The sequence below is a fragment of the Aricia agestis genome, chromosome 16 (genome assembly GCF_905147365.1).
Source record: "Aricia agestis chromosome 16, ilAriAges1.1, whole genome shotgun sequence".
Classification (NCBI taxonomy): Eukaryota; Metazoa; Arthropoda; class Insecta; order Lepidoptera; family Lycaenidae; genus Aricia; species Aricia agestis.
The window spans coordinates 2,343,716-2,364,049 of record NC_056421.1 but is presented as its reverse complement, the minus strand read 5'-3'; the positions used below and the strand labels follow the sequence as shown (position 1 = coordinate 2,364,049).

Here is a 20,334-nt window from a genome sequence, read left to right as displayed (position 1 = left end):
GAGGTTACAGAAAGACAGATACACATTCGCATTTATAATATTAGTAATGATTACAAAAACAGAATTTTGATTATTTCATCTTTAAAGTAACAGAGTTTGAATAAAGATCATGATGATGAGTTTAAACCATCAAAGTTATAATTACACTACTTATTCCATACTCCTATGAAATCCTGATCAAAATTAAGATTCTTCGGGCATAGGTTTAATCCGAAACTTGTTTGACGTAGAGTCAGCAGAAAATCGTCATTGCTTAAAAATTAATTATGAAGTATTTATACTTAATTTTAGTCATTATTTAAAAATTTATTAAGGAGCAATATTTATACTAATTAATTTTATCTCCATATTCGAACAAAAGCTGTCAAGGTTCTGCTATTGAAGGCAGATTTCAACCCCACTAAAGGTTAAGTTTTTTAGTTTTGTACAAAATATGGCTAGTTAAGACGAGACACCTATTACGAGTATGGGAACTCCATGAGAGCTGAGAGCTGACAAATCTTTACTAAATCAAGCTTTTATATAAAATGATCGTAATTATGCAGTATAATACGTAATTCTAGTCATTGATACTTTTTTTAACCCCCGACAAAAAAGCTAGGAGTGTTATAAGTTTGACGTGTCTGTCTGTCTGTGTGTGTATCTGTCCGTGGCATCGCAGCATCCAAACGGGTGGACCGATTTTAATCTACTTTTTTTTTGACATTATCGAGCGTATTTTTAGCTGTAGTTCATCATCATCAGCTCGTTCAGTGCTGAAAAATTCAAGTTTGATCTACTTATTTTTTTTTGTATTGGGGGTTGTTTTTGATTAAACGTTATTGTTGATCATTCGTTGTAGACAAAAGTATAAAACTTAACTTGACAGATAGAGTATAAATTATCTGTCAAAAAAGTCGTGGATAGCCTACCCGTCACTTATCAGGAAGTGATGAAACAGGCCCTTACTCATCAGCACTTCGCTCTGAGCATTTTCTGCTAACCGTACCCAACATATAACATAGTGAATTTATTCGGTAGATCCGTAACGATTTGTGTTCTATAAAAGTCGCCGGCGAACGCCTCAGTAGCTAGAGTGGTACACACCGCCCGCTGGTTATGTGATTTTGTGAACAGACATACAATATGGCCGCTCTACATTTTATTTTGGTACGTAAATTAAAGTTTCAGTAATCATGGATAAGCTAATGGAGCCCCCATTTCACAAATGTAACTTCAAGGCTTGAAAGCCTAAAATACTATTAATACGATAAGTACATTTAAAAACTTTTTTTACTTTGTCGTTAATTTTTAAACGTAGCACGGATAGCTTTTAGCAACTAAAAAACACAAGAAACATGGCGATTACTGCTCTATAAAACATAACAAGAAATTGCAGGTATTCGTAGTAAAAAGTCCTATTACATTTCACAAGTCCTTACATGGAAAGAATTTGTTTTAATTAATCTCTCTATGTGGAGAATGTATTTTTTGCTAGAATATTTAACTAGAGCTATTTGAACTTGCTTGTAAATCGTTTACTTGCTTTTAATTTACATAATAATATTATGACAGTTTCAACGATATTGTGAAGTATTTTCAGTAACAATAATATTTTATTTCTAACTATTTACCTTTAACACACCAAAATTACTTTAAGGACAGACGTTAAGTCTCTAACCTAATAACTTACCAAATAAAATTCAGCGCTAGTTTTTTGTAAGACCGACGTATCTATCCAATCCATTCGTGCTGAAAATTCGTTAACACTTATCAGTGGTCACTCTACCAAAAACCTTTGGAATGACTGAATTAGGGGTCAAGGTTTATAGGAAACCTATCTATTATCATACCAAGGCTATACAGATTCCGATAGCGAAGTTAGATTTTTTTTTATGAAATAAGGGGGCAAACGAGCCAACGGGTCACCTGATGGAAAGCAACTTCCGTCGCCCATGGACACTCGCAGCATCAGAAGAGCTGCTGGTGCGTTGCCGGCCTTTTAAGAGGGAATAGGGTAATAGGGAGGGTAGGGATGGGAAGGGGAGGGAATAGGGGAGGGTAGGAAAGGGAGAGAGAGAACGTGGTATTTCTCCGGTCGAGCCGGCCCATTCGTGCCGAAGCATGGCTCTTCCACGTTAGTTAGATGTTACAACGCATCGCGATTTAACGCATCGTTTATTATCATAGCGCTTGCGATGCATTAAATCCCAAACATTTTTGACATCCAACTTCACTAGCAAAACTGGCGAATGCGTTTTGACTTAAGAGGGTGACTAACCCAAAAAATCAAACATCGTCCTTCCCTCTTCACACTCACGCCCGTCTTTCATATGCCAGGTTTAAAAGGACGACGCGGACTCATCACCAAATTAGTTTTTTCTCAATAACTAGATAAATATATACAACATTTTAAAAATCCGCTAGATCGGTTTCTCAATGTTTGGTGGTTTCTCAAAATTTATACAATGTGTTAAAATATTAACGTAGTCTAATGCACGGTTTTAGCAATGAAACATTCGTAAAAATTAGATGCATCTTTGTGATTTTTTTCTATCGATATATACGATATTGATATATACGTGGGAGAGCCATGCTTCGGCATGAATGGGCCGGCTCGACCGGATAAATACCACGTTCTCACAGAAAACCGGCGTGAAACAGCGCTTGCGCTGTGTTTCGCCGAGTGAGTGAGTTCACCGGAGGCCCAATCCCTATCCTATTCCCTTCCCTACCCTCAACTATTCCCTTCCCTTCCCTTCCCTACCCTCCCCTATTACCCTATTCCCTCTTAAAAGGCCGGCAACGCACCTGCAGCTCTTCTGATGCTGCGAGTGTCCATGGGCGACGGAAGTTGCTTTCCATCAGGTGACCCGTTTGCTCGTTTGCCCCCTTATTTCATAAAAAAAAAAAAATCGAGAAATTTTTAAGATATATCGTGTTTTTGCTAAGATCGAATTCTTGGAAATATAATGTAGTATCTAATTTTAGAAAATGAAACAATACGGAGCTTATTTTCAAGTATAAAAATGAATTGTAAAATCGACACTTTATGGTTAGTCGCCCCCTTAATACTCATTCCCTTGGCTAAGCTTGCTAGCTTGCTTTCGTTTATTTCTCTATCTAAGTTGAAAATAAATCCCTAGGCATGCCACCTTGCAAAATCTCGTCTTATGTAAAATCCCAATCCAAACTTATTAACGCTTTTAACTCCCGGCAAAAATAAAAGGTTGTCATTTCGGCAGCTATTTAAAGCAATAACGAAAACTTAATAAGAAAAGATAAAACTTTTAAATTTCTTGAACCTGTGATCTAATTTTAAGCCTACTGAGCCATTGGAGTAAACCATTGCATTACTTGTTCGTTAAAATTTATGGCTTATTTGAATTAAGATGTTAATTTATCCTTATAGAGTTACTCTACATTTCACTCTAGTTGCAACACACATAAATCAGACAGATACAGTCGAGCCACGGAAACCGCATTAAAATAATATAAATAACATAAATAACATTTCAATACATATTGTTAAGGGTGGGTCGCACTAGAGGCGTTGTTATAGTTAAGGTTATCGTCAAATATGGCGTCCATTATTTACTTTCAGAATGCACCTGATCCTAACTTGACTACATGTTTGAACCTAGATCTCAAAATCTGTAAGGTATAGAAAACTGATTTTTTTACATAAGTAACTACAGTTCATGAATACTAAATGCTCAAGACAAAAACACGATTACTGAAAAAATGCTCGATAGTTTTATTTTTTACAAAATAGTAAACACCTTGTTTTAGACACATTTTTGCTTGGATCTTCGAAGTTTGCTGTCCTTTCTTTAATATTTTTTAATATCTAAAAAGGCATTGATAAAACCTAAATTTGCTCAAAACACTTTTTTCATAATCATTATTATAGTTCGTCTTTTATTCATAGAAAACTAACTTGGCGATCGTCGTTTTCACCTGGCATATGAAAGACGTGAGTGTGAAGAGAGAAGGACGATGTTTGATTTTTTGGGGATAGTAGGCCTCTTAACAAGAGATTTGACAGTTCATCTGACATTTTGTTATAGTTAAAGTTATAGTTAAAGTAAGTTGGTGCAACCCATCCATCAGTTGCAAAATTAGGAATTAAAATGAGTACCATAACATTTTTTTATAAGACTAGTTATACAAAACTAAATAAAATACAAAATATGAAACTAGAGGAAAACTGCAACTTTTAAAATATTGAAATGCTACGTTGCTACGCGGGTCGTAGCATGTGCTACGAAAAGTTTTAAAGTTTTTCTACGTTAGTTACGTGACGTATAAGTTAAAGGAATTTGACAAATGTGTTTTTACTTGTGTAAGAATTTAAATTTTAAGTTATTAAACATGAATATCAATGTTAATAATGTTGACGATGCTTGAAATTACTACCGAAAAACGTTCTTAGCACTTTTTAAAGTATTGATTTTATGCGTTAGCGTTTTACGTACTCGTAAAATGTAATATGTTATATGTACCTTTACCTAGTACATAATAATATAAACATTTCAATACATATTAGGATTATTATAATATTATAGCAGGCGCGGCCACGGGCAAAAGCTAAGGCACAGGTAAGGTATAATTATATTACTGTAATATACTAATTATACCTTTGCATTACTGATATATTTTGTTACAAAATTACACTTAAGTACTAGGATAACATAAATCATAAGCTATGTCCTTTATTGAGCAAGCGGCCCAGATGTAGGTAATAAGTTAGGTCCTAGACAACCTAACGACCTGACAGTTCTAGTGCATACGCCTTCCGTGTACATTTCGATGGACAATTTTGTGCCATTAAATGTAGAATAATTATAGTGCTAAGTTATCACTATAATTATACTGATAAGATAGCCATTTTCATAATATTTATTAAAATTAGATATTATGTTACTCGCAACATCGTTTACGTAGTAATTTTTTTTTATAAAATAATGGGGCAAACAAGCAAACGGGTTACCTGATGGAAAGCAACTTCTGTCGCCCATGGACACTCGCAGCATCAGAAGAGCTGCAGGTGCGTTGCCGGCCTTTTAAGAGGGAATAGGGTAATAGGGTAGGGTAGGGATGGGAAGGGGAGGGAATAGGGGAGGATAGGGAAGGGAATTGGGCCTCCGCTAAACGCCGGTTTTCTGTGAGAACGTGGTATTTCTTCGGTCGAGCCGGCCCATTCGTGCCGAAGCATGGCTCTCCCATGTACAGAAATAGTGCGCTATAGCTCGAAATTGAAGTTAAAATTATTCAGAAATACGCCTAATATAGGTATTATTATCTTGGTATCTTTCTAAAGTTGGATGGTAGATAATTCTACTAGGAGCTAAACCGACCTCTGTAAATAAAGTAAATTATGAAAAACTTAACCCATCAATCCCCAAGCGGCAGCCGGCTGCCGCATAACAATTAAAAATCTATTGTGTCTGCGATACCTACGATGAAAGTGATAAAATAATAAAGTTTAGATCATAGTCCATGCTCCTTTGTCCAAAATAAAGCCAGTACTGGAACTTGTTTTTTATATAATAGGTTAGTACAATTTTCTGCAAATTATCTAGACAAGTAGTATCGTAATAAGTATAGCCTATAGGTCTTAAAATAGATCACCTTGACCGCAGCTAGGTCTATGCAGCCCCGACTTACTTTCTGACAGGATACATGAGGTTTCTAAAGAGAAGCTATTAGCCACAAAGTATTAATGGTTTTGCGAAATTAGGATCGATATTTTTATTTATCTTTTGTCTATTTTTACTGTAATATCATATCAATTAACTTGCAGGCTGCAGCCTACATAATTGTCCTAATCATGCAGTAAATGCCATTTTTATCTTTTGATCTTTTCTACATGGTAGAACACATGACACAAGATATAGTCCGTCAAGAAAGTGAAGAAATTAAAAAGTGGCAACATCGCAGTGTCATGCCTTTTTTCTTAGATTGATTTGAAAGGGATGACAATACGATTTTGCCACTTATTAATTTCTTCACTTTCTTGACGAACACAGTCTCATATTTTAGGTGTCAGCTCCATGTCCGGTCTTTTCATAGTTTTGTAAAATTAAATGAAGTTATAAGTATAACCTTAAAGTACCTAGATTAGAAAACAATTTTCCTGATTTGTAAAAGCCATCTATAAATAAAATAATGCAAGTATCCCAATGTAAAAGGACCGTTATTTACCCAGGTGTGTGAGTGAATGTCACCATTTAGTTTTTTCGCCGCATTCGTGTGTTTTGCAATACATTCCAGTAATTCTGTACTGCTGGCATAGTTCAAATGAATGCTGCACTTTTTGTATAATTTTATTTCTTTACTCTATACTTTATGGTTATACAAAATAACAACCACAAGTTTAGTGCAGTCGAATTTACTTAAAATTACCAATTTTCTCCTTTCAGATCTTGCTCGTAGCGAGCCAGCTATCAGCTGCCAAAGATGTGGAGGGAAAATCAAAGGTCTCAGAACTCCTGGAGAACGGAATCAAGGATGAACCAGCAGGAAAACCGGCAAAGAGAGGAATAATTTCCACTGGGATTGGTCATGGGATTGGAGGAATTTCCTCTCTGGGAGGAGGAATCTCTTATGGAGGACTTTCATCTGGCGTCGCCATCGGAGGTTCCGGTATCGGCATCGGTCCCGGTATCGGTTTTGGATCCGGTATTGGCGTTGGATCCGGGATTGGTATTGGGTCTGGGATTGGTATTGGCTCTGGCGTTGCTGTTGCCGCCGGCCCCGCAGTCGCCGCTGCTCCCGCAGTGTCAGTCGCCGCTGCGCCAGCCGTGGCAGTAGCCGCCGGTCCCGCTGCTGTCCAGACATCAGTATCAGTCGCCCCAAACCCAGTCATCCTCAGACAGGAGATTCCGAGATTCATCACTCGCACCATCACCAGAAACGTCCAAGTGCCCGTGCAAATACCAGTCCCAGTTCCAGTGGACAGACAAATCCCAGTCCCGTACCGAGTACCGGTACCCGTGCCCGTTGATAGACCGGTGCCCGTCGTGCACAAGGTCCCCGTTGAGATTACGAGACAAGTGCCCGTGTACTATGAAAGGAAAGTGCCATATCCCGTCAAGGTGCCCGTACAAGTGCCAGTCCCGTATCCAGTTACGGTCGAGAAACATGTTCCAGTGGATCGCCCCGTATACGTTGACCGTCAGGTCCCCGTGCCTCACCCCGTGTACGTCGACAGGCACGTGAATGTGCCCGTGCCCGTGCATGTGGACAGGCCAGTAGCTGTCCCGCATCCCGTAGTGGTTGACAGGCCAGTGGCTGTGCCTCAGCCGGTAGTTGTCGAGAAGCAGGTGCCAGTCCAAACGGTGGCCTCCGTGCCAGTCAGTATCGGCCAGTCCGTCGGTCTCTCGAGCGGTTATGGAGTATCCAGTATCGGCAGTGTCGGCAGTATCGGCGGTATCGGACTATCGGGATTGGGACACGGTGTCGGTCTCGGTATCGGTGGTCTGGGACATGGGATTGGCCTCTACAGCGGACATGGGATTGGCCTCTCCAGCGGACACGGGATTGGCCTCTCCAGCGGATACGCTTCAGGCTACGGGCTCTCTTCATACTCTAAGGTTCTGCATTAGATGTTGTGTGCGAGTCAAATGATATATGAGATGAAATAAAACCGTATAAATGTTTTCTTTGTTTATTAATTAATTATACAAAAGCATACGTCATGTTGTGCGGTATTCATATTCTAAATCGTGTTTGTTTTTAAATCTTTTTAAGTATATTGATTTTCACTTTAGTTTCGTAGAGTAAAAAACCACCTAAAATTATTACTTTTAATTTATTATTAGAAACAAATTATTGTCTTTGGTTTTGTTAGTTTTATTTGTTAATTATATTATTTAAATTATTTTATAATTGGACATTTAGATCCTATTTGTAAATAATACTTATATCTATTATCTTATAATAATATTATTATTATATATAGTATTTTAATATTACTTAGATCTAACTTAATATACAATTTGAGGCAATATTTACTTTTTATTTCACTTAATACATTTTGAGCCTAGGTTTATAAAAAATTGTGCTTTAAAAACTTTTACCTATCTAAGAATACCTTAGCTCTGAACTTTTTCTAAATAATCTAATCCATAGGACAATATGATTAGTATTATAACAGGTACTGTAGGTAGTCAAAATCATGAGAGGGATACTAATTTAATGATACTAATTTATATATTTTACAATATTATGAAGTTTTGTGCCACCTAATCCCGCTTTTACTTAAGCACAATATTGCTTTAGCACTTTACACAGGGGTTTAATAACTTTGTTATCTTTAAATATTTTTTTTATTATATTTTATAGGATTGTATCTTATTAATTTTGCAATTCTAAAAGTGATCAAGAAATCGTTTTGTATATGACTACACAATATGGCGCCCGCAAGCAGCAAGTCCATTGCGACAAAATTTATTCGGGATAATAGATATTTTATTTGGAAAAAATTACCTGGACGGATTTTTAAGAAATTACCCTCGGTAGTATTTTAAACATAGGCACTTTATACCAACACGTGCAGTGTTTCCGTGTATACGATACTAACACCTACTTAAAATATAATACACCGCTTCTCCGGGTTCATGGGTGATCCGGGCGGACAATGCCAGGCTCTGGCAAACTCGGCGCTGTTCTGCAGCGAGCCACGCGCCCGGAACTGCTGCGGGGAGTGCTCGTCTTCCAGGTCGGATTTGAGAGAGGCCTTGGTGTTCACTCCGCACCATAGCTGGAATGGTGTTGGGTAAGTTGAAGTTTGGTAGGATCGTTTTAAAGAAGGTACTATCAGAGAAGTTGATTCCTAGGCAGATGGCGGACCTAAGTAATTTGGTCGCGTTAAGTTGACATAGTGCGACCAAATTACTTAGGTTCAAAAACTCTTGGGTTTGCCGTCTGCCCATCCGATCAATCATAGCTAACATTGAATTGACATAAGCCGACCAAATGTCGTGGGTCTGTCAACTGCCTAGGAATCAATTTCTTTGATGGTACCAGTGTATTGAGATACTGTTGCCCGCAAGTCCCCCAACCTCGTTGGAGATGGAGCTATTTTGTGTCTTTTTTTGGGACTTCAAGTATCATCATATCCATCAAAATCGGTTCAGCGGTTTAAGCATATAAAGGTAATAGACACTAAACAGACAGACACACCATTGCATATTTAAAATATTAGTACAAGAATATTCAAATGAATTTTACTGTATCTATTTTCAAGGAGTTGTCTTTGCAAACTACGTTAACGAAGTTCGAAAACATAACACTTTTGTTCTATTATACAGCTTTGTCGTAATTAGCTATTGTAACTCGGCTAAAGGTTCCGTTTATTCTAAGGACTACCTATCAAGGGATATTTTAAAAGATATCCTGGATTTACTCACATTGCCATAAGACAGGAAGAACAGCTGTTCTGAAGTCATGGTCTCGAAGCCTGGCAGTTTGGGTTCCGGGCCATGCTTGTGCAGATGTTCCTGCAGGGCCATGTACGCCTCCCGCAGCCCGCCGTTGTCGGCGATGTTCTCACCCAGGGTTCGCTTGCCGTTTACCTGGAAGAGGTAAGAGAGCATACTGAATGGTATGACGTAGTTACTTCAAAGTTAGTTAGGTTGATTTTTTTTTTATGAAATAAGGGGGCAAACGAGCAAACGGGTCACCTGATGGAAAGCAACTTCCGTCGCCCATGGACACTCGCAGCATCAGAAGAGCTGCAGGTGCGTTGCCGGCCTTCTAAGGGGTAATAGGGGAGGGTAGGGAAGGGAATAGGGGAGGGTACGGGAGGAAATAGGGGAGGGTAGGGAAAGGAAAAGGGTAGGGGATTGGGCCTCCGGTAAACTCACTTACTCGGCGAAACACAGCGGAAGCGCTGTTTCACGCCGGTTTTCTGTGAGAACGTGGTATCTCTCCGGTCGAGCCGGCCCATTCGTGCCGAAGCATGGCTCTCCCACGTCAATTTGATTGAACCAAATGATTTGCTTCTCCAAAATCATTAAATATCAGGGTCCCTTCGAAGTTTATATTACGTTGGCACCCTGGCCTTGTAAGCTGTACAGAACTTTTAACCAAGCATTTAGGACAACATAAAATAAAATATCTTTTTAATCAAAATGGTTATCATGATACACTTTTTGAAAGTCGAACGAAGAAACTACGTTGCCTACCACCGGTTCGGGAACTACCCCGCCGAGAAGAACCGGCGTAAGAAACTCGCACGGGGCCATTTTTTACTAAAAAAATGGAAAATTACAATGTTATGGCTTACAGCTGTGTACCTAACAAAAATAAAAGAAAAGTAACCTGCATGGAGCCACCCTATTCCCAAGGTGTGCTGTCCTCCAAGAAATCATTGACTTTATAATACGCTTTAGCACACAAACGTTCTTTAACTGCTTTTTTAAATTTGTTTAAAGGTAGATTTTGAACATTTTCTGAGATTGGAACAGACTGGCGTGTTCATAAATGCAGTTTCTCCAAAGTTGGTAAGTTCATTCTATTGTGCGGATCACTTGACTAATAGTTTGGGAGTTATAGAAATAGAAATCGTTTATAGCCTGTTAGATATTGTGTACGACGGACGAATTTTGTTGTTTTAAGGCTGTCGTGTATCAAGACCTTCAAGGGAGCGATGGCACATCGAACTATTCATTTACAATCTTCTTCATTTAGGGCTTCCACTCAAAACTGTGAATTCGCATCGCATCGCAAATATCTGCGACAAAACTCATAATAAAATGACTTTGCAATCAGATGCGATGCGAATTCCCAGTTTTGTGTGGGAGCCCTAAATGAGATTGTAAATAAATAGTTCGATAACATAACCCCTCCCTTCCCTTATAACATTAGCACTTACATGTTCATCCACCTCTGGCACGTAGTAGGCGGAGTACTGGTCGACGAAACACTGGGTCATGTTGACGAATGAGCTGATGGTGGCGTTGCTCCACCACGGCAGCATGTTACCATTTTTGTCGAACTGACGACCTGCCAAGTTATTAAAAATATTGTACAAGATCTTCTTAAGCTAGAATAAATATCTAGATGATATTTTGCATGTGTGCACTCAAAACTGTGATTTGGTTTCAGCAATTGATGTGAAATCATTTCTGTTTATTAACATTAGATGTGCAACAAGAAGTTTTGGATATTTCATGCCCTGGGGTGAGAAATTAATTCATTAATTGTACACTTTTAGGGTCACACGTCCACCAGTCTACAATAAAATGCTTAATTTTTTAACGATTAATATAGTTTTCGATTAGTAGGTATATGACATAATATGTAATAAAAAAAGTTTTAGATGCTATACTCGTATTGGTAGCTATATTGATAGAAAAATATTACCGAAATTGTCGAAGCCATGTGTGATCTCATGTCCAAGTACAGTGCCCAAAGACCCGTAGTTGAGAGAACTAAAATATTTAATTTACAAGAATTATTGAATTCATTAATACTTTACATAGAAAAATAATTTATGACATAAACGTTAAAAATCATAAAGTAGTAAATATTAACAATAAGTACATACTCGAGTCCCAAATCAAAGAAGGGATATTGTATCATAACAAGCGGTACAGCTGCGTCCAGAAACAGATTAAAATTTAGTACGCTAACTCTTTAACAAAAAAATTATACTAGACTGCGTTAATATACGCAGAACCTATCTCAGGAATAAATAATGAAGACTAACTCAAGCTGAAAAGCTGAAACTGCCTACAAGACTCTTAGAGACCATTTCTTTCTCTCTTCTTAACTCAACGATCACGTCTTATTGAATAATGAAGAATGAATTCACTACACACTACATTAAGCAATAATTATTTTTAATTGAACTATAAGATTTAACTAAATTTATATCTTACTTATAGTATTTTCTTGGAAAGTGTGATATGCGTTAACTTCAGTAGGATCCGTCGCCCAAGTGTAACTGTTACCACGTCTAAACTTGTCCAACGCCTTCTTAATCTTCACTTGGATTATATTTATCATGTTCTCTAGATGTAGCCTTATGTCCACTTCAACTCCATCGTAATAGTCTTCTATGTATCCTTTCTTGAACAACCAGTTGGGGTAACCGACAAGAGTCCTCATTTCTATGATTTTCTGATATGTTGCTAACTTCGTATCATCGTCCATCCATTTTGCCTTCCCAACAAGCCGCGCTAGAGCATTTTTCATTTCATTCAACATTGTTTCTATCTGAAAATGTATTGTAGCCTCAAATACTTTTATACGTGGGAGAGCCATGCTTCGGCACGAATGGGCCGGCTCGACCGGATAAATACCACGTTCTCACAGAAAACCGGCGTGAAACAGCGCTTGCGCTGTGTTTCGCTGAGTGAGTGAGTTTACCGGAGGCCCAATCCCCTACCCTATTTCCTTTCCTACCCTCCCCTATTCCCTTCCCTTCCCTACCCTCCCCTATTACCCTATTCCCTTTTAAAAGGCCGGCAACGCACATGCAGCTCTTCTGATGCTGCGAGTGTCCATGGGCGACGGAAGTTGCTTTCCATCAGGTGACCCGTATGCTCGTTTGCCCCCTTATTTCATAAAAAAAATACTTGAAAGAAAACTAACATTTTCATTAATATAATAATTCTTAATACCTTAGGTTTAGTGACATTTATAAAGTGTGGCTCGACTATAGCGTAGGAAACTGCTAAGCCCATCTGATCATTTACAGCACTGGCACACTGTAAACTCCTAGTAGTGGCGTGGCTGGGCCGCCCCATAGCCTCATAAGCCTTTCTATAAAGAGCTCTTACTTCTGATGTTGTGTGTATAGCTAGAACTTCCGCCACCTGCAAAGATTATTCGGATACTTACACTATATTTAAAATGATAATGAAAATTGGTATTATTTTTTTTTCTTTACGTACCTTCGTCCATACCAATAGTTCAATAGCAACAGGTTGCATTTTTGATAAATAAGCAGCCATCAGCGACATGTATTTGAGATCGGGATTTGATATCAATATTTTGTCTCTTTTGAAATCTAGTCTAACACGGCTTATGTTGAATATTCCTTCTAGGTACTTCCTCCAAATTGGTTCTGCAGTTCCATTGTTACTTTCTACGATCATATCAGTGTGTGCTTGTATCTCATCTACTGTATATTCTGGGATATCAACATACGCATCGTCATCTTCCGTATCAGTATCATTACTTGAGTCCATCTGGCATGTTAAAAGAAATGTCGCAATTAGAAAAAAAACTTAAAAAAAACCTCATACATTTTTATCAAAGGTAATTACATACATTAGGTAATTTTTAAATAAGTTACCGTTATCATACATACAACATATATAATTAAATCACGTAATTATAGAGAATTAAAATTTTATTTTTATTATTCGTAGGTGACAAAGCATAATTTTAATTCATAAAACATGAACTATCTGTTTCACTTACGTCATAAAAATCTTCGCTTATTCTGTAAAATTCGTTTGCTACTAGAAAAATGTTCTGATCTATTTCTGTATTACTTAAATTAATTAACTTTGCCCCTGATTCTACAATAAATATTTTTATTAAGTCTGCATAAAAAAGTTTGCTCGCTTCTGCTTTTTTGTCGTCATCATCATCATCCTTCTCCGCTTCTCCCGTATGTTGTCGTTTTCCAATATCAAATATACTAATTTTATCTTGTTTTGGTTTTTTGTGACCATGTATAGACTTGCTACCTCGATGTTTCTTTTCGTTGATCATACTGAAATCATTATTTCTATATTGCTATTTAAAAAAAACGAATATCAATTTTATAGCCTTAAGCCATCTGTGATAGTTCTAGCTTTGTGATCACTGTTTACTATCTGCTACGCTTCTAATAGGTTATTAAGCACAGACTTTCCCCACACATGAAAGTTTTTGAGGGAGGAAAGAGGAACGGGGCACAAATAATCAAAATGATACCTTGGGAATGGGTTAGTAGCTTCAGGAGATCCCATAACAAGTCTGTAGATTGACGAGTTTTTTGGATCAGTGAATATATCGAAACCTATTAGTACGTCAATGCCCAGTTTGATTTTTATCTTGATGACCGTGTCTAGCCAGTTGAATGTGTACTTATCATAGTGAAGATCTTCTGTCACATTAACAATGGTAGGATACGGAGGTAGACCTACTGATTCAAATATTTTGTACACTGGCTTCAATCCCCGTTTGTCTAAGGTTTCTGAAATAATGATGATGAGATTTATATTAATTTACAACTCTTCTACATCATCGTCTTCCTAATAAATTCCTATTTTAACAGCAGTCTCAAATATAAACTCAGGGATCTATCTTAGTTTTACGAATTACCTCAAATGTTTGCTTTTTTGTTTGTCCACTGAATTGGTAGGTTAATAGTTCGTATTCTATATTATAAGGTAATGAATCGTAATATTTACCAGTATCCAAGCATGCAGTATAAAGATCCTTGGCTTGCTGCACGGGTTTGGGTTGGTTGGTTATATTCTTGCTGAGGAAGTCTCTGACCTGGGTGTAGACTTTACTCTGCTTGTCTCTGAACCAATCGTAGGACTTGTAAGCGTCAGGCCTGGGGTGTTCTTGGGGCCAGTTACCACACACGTACTATAATAGAATTAACTGGTATGGATTAACATAATTAGGAAAATCTTTTATCTGAATGATTATTATTACAATTCGGATGAATTTACTCTTAGATACTTGGACACTTAAAATTGTCTTTTTAGGATCTAGTAATCTTGATTTTACTAAAAAAAGATACTTTTAATTCTTCGGGTACCTGATAGTAGTCCTCACAGGGGTCTGCACTCAAGTCCATAGACAGAGCGAGGTTGGCAGCCGATCTCAGACACTCTTTGCTCTCGCATATGGGCAGGGGCTTTTTGTGTTTCTGGTTTATATCTATGATAAAAACGAATAAGTGCCTGTTTCACCATTTACTTATAAGAGCCGAATAGGCTATTCACAACTTATCTGACAGATAGAGTATATAGTATCTGTCAGATAATTTGTGGGGCCTGTTACATAGAGTATATAGAAAATCTGAATTACATAGAGTATGGAGAATCTAACAAAAAAGTTGTGGATAGCCTATCCGGCACTTTATCAGGAAGTGGTAAATCAGGCCCTCTGGGTTCAATTTCTAAACGGTTCATAGTATAACATCTGTATTTAAAGTTAGAATTTTTACTTTTTATTATCGCTTTTCTTGGAGTAGGTACTAGATTTAACCAATTAACAAAATATTTTTAATTTTGTATTGTATTAAAATATTTTACGTATTTATAGAAACTATTTAGTATTTTAGCCCCAACGGAAACTTATATTTGAGAGTCTACTGTCTAGGTCTGTCTATCTGTCTATCTCATTGCTACAAAGCAAATGAACCGATTTGGATTTAGCCATAAACCTATAATGCTATAAGTCTATGGATTTAGCTCGGTTACTGCTTGTCAATTTGACTCTTAGCTTTATATAGTATAGTTAATTTATTACTTTATGTAATTGTTATTTTCTTATCTCCATGGTTACTCACACACTTACATACTTACACAAAATCGTCATAGTTAACACTAAGCTCAGTAACACTAGGAACAGTAATAGCAGTATGATGGTCATTATTTTACTTCTGTGTTTCCGCCGAAACCTGAAACAAAATTGCCTTTTGATGACGGTCATTTCAACTTTCTTCGGTCATGCAGGGGACATTTTGGTTAATTTATCAAAATAAATATCAGAATATAGTCCACTCACAAAGCGGAATAGAGCAACAATCTCGAGCTGTCAAATGAAACCGAAATTAGTTTACATCTGTGTGTAAAAATATGTGTACGTATACACTTACACAAGCATGATTAAACATGAATGCTATGAGATTAAAATGTCAACGTGCCGATAAGTGCCGACTGGACGACAAAAAAAGAGTTCTGCTGTCATGTATCACACGTCTCTTTTTACCACGCAGTGTTACTGATAGTGACATCTCGCTTGCTCAGGCCTTTGTTTCTTTATTCCAACTATTCCGCTAACTTTATGAGTCCACTGTAGAATTTATTAGGATACACTATAATTATACACAGTCATACAATATTCATTATAATATTCGGTATTATATTGTATAACTGTGTGTGTTTTATACTAATTGTAGTTTTTGTATGTTATTTAATTACAATAAGGTATCGCTTGATTCAATACATTGAAATGTATGAATTTGGTATTTAACAAAACTCGTTTATGGCGCATGAACCGTACATTTTTCCGAGACAAAAAGTATCCTATGTCCTTTCCCAGGACTCAAAATATCTCCATACCAAATTTTAGCAAAATCGGTTCAGTAATTCTTGACGTGAAGAAGTAACAAAAATACAGACACACTTTCGCATTTATAACATTATACGGATTCAAAATGCTTAAATGTTACAATTTAAGCATTAGACATTAGAGACATATATTTTATGTCAATTGTGAGCTATTCCTATCTCTAGTAGGGCAAAACCAGAGATAAATCAAATATAGGGACCGTGCAGAGCGATGACACTGCCACTACTGACGAGTAGCCGAAACTTTTACGAAAATTTTATTGACAAGCTCAAGTCAAGATACGGAAAATTAAAGGATTTCTTGAGAAATTTGAGTATTTTCAAGCATTGTTGTATTCCCGGATGTTCTAATACATACAAGAAAAATAAAGGCAAATCGAACGATGTAAAATTTTACTATTTTCCTGCCAAAAGTATTCACATGCCATGGCTTATTGAAAAACGAAAGAAATGGATAAAAGCCGGTAAAACATACGTAAGTACTTAAAAAGTTCCATGAATGTTATGTGTAGATTCGTAAAAACACTGAATTTTGTAGATTATTACCGTAAATTCATTTAGATGAACACAATATGAACCTAACCTATAACCGTTGCTTCTTTCAGTAAACATCCAAACTGGCTTCCAAGTTCCATCTAAATTTTACATGGGTACCTATGCACCGCTCATTTAATTGGCCAAGATCGGAAAATCCTGTACACCCGGCATATAATATACCTACCTACAATTTTTCCTGGAGAAGAAAATAAAAAAACTCTTATAAAAAAGAATTTCAAAGACATCAACTAGAATGCAACAAGTTGCATCAAAAGTAAGGATAATTTGGAGAAGTCCTGCCAGGAATTCAACACTGAGGCACAGAATATAATATAATAGTACTCCGTAATAGTGTTAATCTTGAACCATCTTGTCAAAGTGTTGGTTCTCAAAAGGATGATTCTTCAAGTAGGAAAACTATTAATAGTGCAGTCTTTGTGTGTTATTTAAAGAATACTTAAGTATATAGTGTTTGCACTGATGAGGTACACTAGTTAAAAATAGTGACAGACAAAAGTTGTAAAGATGGTATCGAGCGAATCGCAGAAGGTTGATGAAATAAAGGCATTTATTTTAGTGAACTTGTTTTTTTTTATTAATCCACAAGCATTTTCAGTAATTATTGTAAGTATTTTTGCATCTTCATTATTTTATTGCAATATTTATCAAGTTTTTACTTTCTATGCTGATGGATGCTACTAATTACTTTTTCAGATGTTTTCTAAGATAACTAGATAAGCTTTAAACATTTTTGTTCTTTGTTTACGGTTAGAAACCATCCATACTCAATATTATAAATGCGAAAGTTTAGACGTCTGTTAGCACTTCACGCCCAAACCACTGAACCAATTTTGCTGAAATTTGGTATCGATTTACTTTGAGCCCCGGGAAAGGACATAGTATACTTTTTATTCCGGGAAAATGTACGGTTCTCGCGCGATAAATGATTTTTGGCGCAACGGAGTTGCGGGCGTCATCTAGTCTTTTAATTTAATCCTTCGATCGTGGATTCTTGGAAATCTGTTGTTGTTCTCGCGGCCGCAAGTGGCAACTTGGGAGTGTAAGTATTAAATAGTTTTATAGTCTAAAACATATAAAAAACACTTATAAACTAGCCGGGGTCAAAGAGAATGCGAAGCCAAAGTCACTCACAAGTTACTCGCATCGTGTCGCTGCTGTCGAATTAGGACGCCCTCTATAGTTTCTGCACGGTCCCTATTGGGAACGGCCGTAAGTCAATGTGTCATTATATGTCATTATTTATTCTTCAGTAGAAAGAAACTCTTTCGGTGGTCATATACCACAAAGACGGTGAACAAATACCTTGCAGTTCTGGAGCCAACAGCTATCAGGTAACCGGATTCTCGAAGGTCATTGCCGTTCTTCAGAGTTGGTGTCGGGGGCTTGGCGCTTGCTGCCCCTAAAAATTATACATAAAAACCTGTTAGCTTTATAGGAAAATGATTGAAAACCGAAAAGTGAGGTCTCTGACTAAGCAAAGTGGTAGTCTTGATCTTTCGATAAAAGTATTTAGGTGCAACGGAGTAACGGCCGTCGTAATATAAAAAAAAGATACATACATGATACAGCCGAACGTATTACCTCCTCCTTTTTGGAAGTCGGTCAATAAAATTAAACACGTTTTGTTCATAACTTCTTGTATTTGATTTCAAAGTGAAGAATGCTAGAAAATCTACTGACCCTGATAGGAGCAGGTTATTAGGAGCTGATTGTTATCTTTAACCTAGTTCTAGCTAGCAGTGCTGCTGCCTTATCAACATTGGTCATAGTTTATGCAGCTAAATATTATGCTATTATGGCTTTTATATAATTTACAATTTTTTTAGGAGTATGTATAATAATTTCAAAGCTAATGAATGTTTGTTTGTTGTCCAAAAAGGTTGACTATCCTCGAAAATGAAGCAGTTGAGTTGTATTAATCTTAATGATAACCCAAAGTCTTTCTTAGTTTATTGCGCTGGAACCGTGCCTTTTTTTGGGACATAAACTAGCCTATGCTCTTTTCCGGGACTCATGGTGTCTACATACCAATTTTCATCCAAACCAGTACAGCGGTTTTTGTGAAGAGCTCTACGCATTTATAACTTTAGTATGGACAACAAAACGACTTTATATCGTATTGCACCATTGAAGAAATTGATCCATAGGCAGTTGACGGATCTACGTCATTTGGTTAGATTATGTCAATTCAATGTAAGTCGCGATGATCCAGCTGGTTTTGACATAACTCGACCAAACTATGTAGGTCCGTCAACTGCCTCTGAATCAATTTCTTTGATGGTATTTGTACCAGATTCGAACCCGCTACTTACGAGTGACAGTCGGGCCCATAACATCCTCGTCATCTCTGGACCACGCATGCATCTTCACTGCATTATCATCCTTATCGTTGTTAACATAAGATTGATTTTACTTAACCATCGCTAGGTTTGCTCTAGTGCGTCTAGTTTCAAGGTATTCGAGTCACTGAAAGGCTGGTATGGTTCACAGTCCCACCATGAGTAGGGTGACCATGGGTTTGGGTTTTAAAAACTTTACAATATTGAACATTACCGTCGCATCAGTACTTTGATTCGAACTCGAGAGATTGCAGGTTTGAGCCCAATTAGCTTGTACCAATAAGACACATTCAGATAATAATTATGATTAAATAATGATTAATGTGTTATGGATTCTCCTAAGGAAAATGAGAATGACCAGTTAATTTCTCTAAGCCAGACCAACTATAATGATATGAGACTGCTGTATGTGCTTATAGGCAGCTTGTAACTATAACACTTAACTAATCCAACATTTTGTGAAAACAGATAAGAGAACACATAAGAACAGATAAGAGAACAAAAGAAGAACACAAAAAACAGATAAGAGAACAAAAACCAACCTGAGGCCCTAATGGGCCTCAGGTTGGTTTTTGTTAGGCAGTTTAGGTAAAAAAATAAATATTTGTCCTACTGTGGTCACCCTACCTTAGACCCAGTTCACATGATAGTAGATGTGCGGTGCCGCACGCGATCGCTAGTGATGTGCTCGACCCGCGCCGATATCGATAAAACTGCACCATTCATGGAATGTTCATCTTGCGTGACTGAGTCGTATTTACGTTACGGTTGTACCATCTTTGTAAAATTTTCATGATTATAGTGCAATGCTGAATCGTTTTAGTCTTTGTATTATTTAGATTGTGATATAACAATGCCAACGTTTGTGCATATTTACATTAATTATGGCCAAACTCAGAGTGATTAAAATATGATTTCTTTTATTTAGTGATGATTTAACATGAACTCCATATTTTTTTTGTCAAAATCTAAATTAAATTAAAGTTAAGGCCCAGTAGTCCTTAAAATTAGCAGGTCGATGTCTGTCAGTACGAATATCGACATAAAGGACATTAAAATAACATTCATATCGGCGCGCCTTGTACAGTGGCTGTTACGCGCTCGCCGCGTGCCTTGATAATAGGAAATAGGAGAAAAAA

The 20,334-nt window shown here is 37.2% G+C and overlaps 2 protein-coding genes across 2 annotated transcripts; one reads left to right on the top strand and one right to left on the bottom strand.

Moving 5' to 3' along the window:
* The first annotated feature begins 1,085 nt into the window (after positions 1 to 1,085).
* LOC121734662 (mantle protein-like) lies at positions 1,086 to 7,684 on the top strand. The gene is made up of 2 exons (XM_042125262.1): positions 1,086 to 1,149; positions 6,405 to 7,684. Exons 1-2 carry the CDS (start codon positions 1,126 to 1,128, stop codon positions 7,587 to 7,589), a joined length of 1,209 nt encoding a protein of 402 aa, XP_041981196.1. The 5' UTR covers positions 1,086 to 1,125; the 3' UTR covers positions 7,590 to 7,684.
* Positions 7,685 to 8,572: 888 nt separating this feature from the next.
* Positions 8,573 to 19,220, bottom strand: LOC121734654 (endothelin-converting enzyme 2). The gene is made up of 15 exons (XM_042125250.1): positions 19,169 to 19,220; positions 18,159 to 18,255; positions 15,531 to 15,625; positions 14,759 to 14,880; positions 14,400 to 14,583; positions 13,921 to 14,182; positions 13,420 to 13,717; positions 12,888 to 13,184; positions 12,615 to 12,809; positions 11,871 to 12,207; positions 11,537 to 11,585; positions 11,353 to 11,420; positions 10,862 to 10,992; positions 9,396 to 9,560; positions 8,573 to 8,746 (listed from the first exon to the last, which is right to left on the bottom strand). Exons 1-15 carry the CDS (start codon positions 19,218 to 19,220, stop codon positions 8,573 to 8,575), a joined length of 2,526 nt encoding a protein of 841 aa, XP_041981184.1.
* Positions 19,221 to 20,334: the final 1,114 nt, after the last annotated feature.